At 33.4% G+C, this 4,270-nt stretch overlaps 1 protein-coding gene across 1 annotated transcript; it reads right to left on the reverse strand.

Moving 5' to 3' along the window:
* Positions 1-1,783: 1,783 nt before the first annotated feature.
* Positions 1,784-3,318, reverse strand: LOC106881127 (beta-1,3-galactosyltransferase 1). Its single transcript, XM_014931389.2, has one exon. The coding sequence runs from the start codon at positions 3,208-3,210 to the stop codon at positions 1,882-1,884; it is 1,329 nt and encodes a 442-aa protein (XP_014786875.1). The 5' UTR covers positions 3,211-3,318; the 3' UTR covers positions 1,784-1,881.
* Positions 3,319-4,270: the final 952 nt, after the last annotated feature.

The raw sequence follows: 4,270 nt of genomic DNA on the forward strand, positions 1-4,270 counted from the left end.
GTAGTAGTAGTAGTAGTAGTAGTAGTAGTAGTAGTAGTAGATAATAATAATAATAATAATAATAATAATAATAATAATCGTAATGGTTTCAGAGTTGTGGGTGGCGTTTATTCGATTGTAACAACCCCAGTGTTTAACTGGTACTTACTTTCTAAAAGCTCGTGTTTTAAATGTATTAGCTGCGACATTGACAAAATTGGTATTTCAATAGGTATGAGCTCAAACGATTGTCCCACAGCAAAGGCGACACTTTGCAGAAATGTCGAAAGTTTATATGATTTAATATCTAATATATATTTATAAAAGTTCACTTATAATATATTTGTATATGCACAGACATATATACACACATATTTATAAATGTGTGCGCGCGCGCGCGTACGACGGGGTACTAAAAAGCTCCTGGCTTTGGGTAAAAGAAAATACAGGAGGATCAGTTAATAATGATTTTATTCAACATATTCCATCTCAGATTCACACACACACACTGCAGTGGTCTGTCAGTTGTTCTAAGCCCTGTAAAAAAAACTCGGAAGGTTGGGCTTCCAGCCAGGCCTTTCGCGACACCCTTAAAGCCAGGACTTTTCAGTGTCCCCTCGTGCGCATGCGCGTGTCCGTAAGCTACATCTCCTGGATCAACTGAGACACATCAGCAATGATGTAAGCTGGGGTCACCAGGTATTTCAGATCTTTTAATCTTAGGCTCACTTCCTCCTCCAGGCAATCCAGTTGGGACTGATCTGACCACGACTTGCATTCCTGAAGTTACAATTCATGGAAGGTCCTCTTACTCGAAACCCACTCGGTAACTTTCAGTGTATGTATGTATGTATGTATGTATGTAGGTAGGTAGGTATATGAGTGTTTGTAGGTAGGTAGATAGATAGATAGATAGATGAGTGTTTGTCTGTTTGTGTGTGGGAGGGGTTGCTGAAAGACATGCTAAACAAACGGAAAGTAATCAAAGCGAACCAATTCAATTTTGGAAGCCCTAAAAAGAAAACCTAGCCTTTGTAGATACTATTTTCATAATTTAATGTCTTAACGTCTACGAGTTGACAGAATTGGTAAAGTAGCAGAGAAATTTTACTTTTCTTCTTCCGAGAATTCGATAAAATAATGTAATGAAATACTAACCAAATACTGGGATTGATTTCATCACATAAACTCTCCCACTCAGTGTAGAGGTCTGTGACTTTTTCTTTTTGCTATAGAAATGCAAAATCGATAGAACGTCGGATAAAATACCTTGTGATGTTATTTTTATGTCCTCTTATGCTTTAAGTTGAAATCCCAACTGAAATAAATAAAACTTTCCCTTCATTTGGAGTTAATTAAATAAGAATCAGGTATATCCTCAAGATAATTTGGTTAATAATACTCCAACTGGTAAATGTGTGACGTGATGTTTATAGACAAAATAATAATCATTATTAAATCAGTTTAGCGTTGTATTATATTTAAAATAGGTTTCGTTTGAACCAAAATAATGATTCGGTTTCAATTAACGTACCATTAGTTTTCATTTGCTTCATGTATATCCTTGTGAACAGTATTAAAATAGGCATTGTCCTCGTGTAATAAAAAAGAACATTATATCATAAAGTCAGTGTTTAAGAATACATGGAATATTTATATATATGAATTAAATTATAAAGATAAGCAGAGAAAGGTAGATTATCAAGTGACCGTTGTAAAGGAATGATAATAGAGCAGCAGCTCGTGACGTTTAGATTAGAGCAGTAAAAATTAGTATAGTAAATATCTTACTAAAACATCGAAAATTTTTCAATAAATTTTATAAATACAATTACCAAACAAGTTCAGTGTATTTTATAGTTATAAACTATACTGTACTAAAATAGGAAACACATTTGTATATCACAGCCCAAGATGTTTCTGACTTCGCGGTGGCTGACATTCGAAGGATTTTTTACTGTTAATTATTTGCCTGTGTAATTTGTTCATTTCTTTGGCAGATTTACAGAAAATGAAAAGAAGTTTGGCATTGATACATACGTTAGTAGTCTTCATAAGAAGATGAAAATTTTCGTCTTGTATTGGTTTTATTTGCAGACGATCACTAAGCAAACCTATATAAGCGTCCTCAACAGCAATAGGAAAAACTAGTTTTGAAACGTATGACATTCTCTGGATTACATCAGCCGAAAATAAATATTGAGGTCCGTTTAGATAATCCGGGAAAATATAGTGATGAAAAGCTATCTTGGGAACATACCTGGGGTTTGCACGATCTCTATTTGGCTGGTCATTTTTCACTACTCTGCCTAAATAGACGTTTTTAGTAGTTGTATATTTAGTTCGTAACCATTCGTGGAAAGCGGCCACATTTATGTAAATATTATCCACAGTTTTAAGGACCAACTTCGGAACTTTACAATAATTTTGTAAATGACTAAACCAAAATAAAGTCATCATAAATTTTGTTGTCTCAGAGCGTTTGTGATCCTTAAATTCCCCTTGAAGTATATCCTGAAATTCTTCTTCCGATTCCAAGGTATCTTTATCAAATTCCGACTTTCCAATTACAAATATTACGTACATTTCTTTGGGTAAATCTTTAAGCCAGGTCTTTCGAATTATCTGCCTTTCGTAAATATTTTCCGGTCTCGAGAATATCAAAATCAAAATTCGCGCACGGAATTTCTGGCACCAACTCATATCAGGTTCTCTTATCATAAAAATTGGATTGTTTTTCATTTGATAACTTTTTCCGTTTCTCTTTTTCTGGGATTCCAATTTTAATTCTCGGTCGGCAATTGGTTTTTCAATGAATTTTTCTTTAAATATATGTTCTTCCTTATCTTCATATAATAAATTCATATTCTTCTCCTCCATCTGGTTTCTTTCTAAAACGTCCTCATTCTTGATTTCAGATTCAGTAAACTTTTGACTTAATTCAAGCATGTTCTGGTCCCTGACATCATTATTTTCTCGCCGAAAATCCCTGGGTATTTCATCAACCATAACTTGTTTGATGACATCTATCACTGGCTGTGAACCTCTTCTTTTGTCAATTACTTCATTCCGTTTTGATAATGTTGGAGCATATTTAAACTGCTTTTGAGAACTAAGGTTCAATGTTTGTTGTTTTTGATGGAGTTTCTTGAGATATACTGAGAGAGTAATATACGTTAAAAGTGGAGCTACAAAGATGAGGAAATAACGAGACTTTCTATCTAAAGCCATGACAAATCATTAGAGAGAATGTGTATAAGCAATAGATTTCATTGGTGAGTTGTCATTGTATTAGATATGATCAATGTTAAGACATATGTTCTAGTATCACACGCTCCACCTTCAGCTGAATGATGTGGATAAGGAAAAGTAGAAGCGTCAGAAGGCATAATGATAATCAATTTTAAGGTCAGGAACAATGCAAATAAAATATTTTTTAACTGCCTGAAAAACAACGAATACAATACTTTATTGAGTAATATTGATTGCCTTAGATTAAGAAACAATAAGAGAAGAAAAGGAAAGAAGTATTTTTCACGAAGACATACATAAGACGTGGCTTAATTTCAAAATTATTTTTAACAGATTGCATTGCAATGCAATTATGTTGCTTGCCTCTAAAAATTATTTAATATCAAAAACTGCTTCTTTTTCGTGAACATAACATTTCATTCTAAAATATTTTTGATCTTCACGTGTTCTAATATTAATTCTTAATTATTTCTAACATAGGCACAAGGGCTCAATATTTCGAAGAAGGGTATCGCCGATTAAATCAATCCCAGTATTTGACTCTTTTTTTCTTTTTAAAATCCATGAGTATTAAAGACAAAAACAATCTTGTCAAGGATCGAACTCAGAACACAATGAGACGGAATTATTGTAAATATCACAAGGCTCTTCTAATTTTGACAATTCATCACTCTGACTATTCCTATATTTATTTCTTTATTGCCCACAGGTGGCTAAACATAGAGTGGACAAACAAAGGGATTAAGTCGATGGATCTAGTTCAAAACGGGGGAACCAGTTTTCATTTATGTTTTATGTAGTGTTTTTGGTACCGAAAGACTTTCAAACTTCGTATACTTATCTATTTTGTGTTATAGAACAGAAAAAAATTTTTGTATTCGAATTTATTTCATGTAAAAAATTGTCTTATTTCGATAATTTCAACCAATCACTGACAAGTATTCAGCTGTTTACAGTTACTCCTTTGGCAGTTTAAGCGGTGTAAAGCGTAGTTAATCTCCAAAGGTTAGGGTTAGGGTTAGGGTTAGGGTTAGTCCTA

The sequence above is a fragment of the Octopus bimaculoides genome, chromosome 2, assembly GCF_001194135.2.
Source record: "Octopus bimaculoides isolate UCB-OBI-ISO-001 chromosome 2, ASM119413v2, whole genome shotgun sequence".
NCBI lineage: Eukaryota > Metazoa > Mollusca > Cephalopoda > Octopoda > Octopodidae > Octopus > Octopus bimaculoides.

Bases quoted from the DNA above. Each gene is read 5' to 3' on its own strand.
- LOC106881127 (XM_014931389.2), bottom strand. From the start codon at position 3,210: ATGGCTTTAGATAGAAAGTCTCGTTATTTCCTCATCTTTGTAGCTCCA.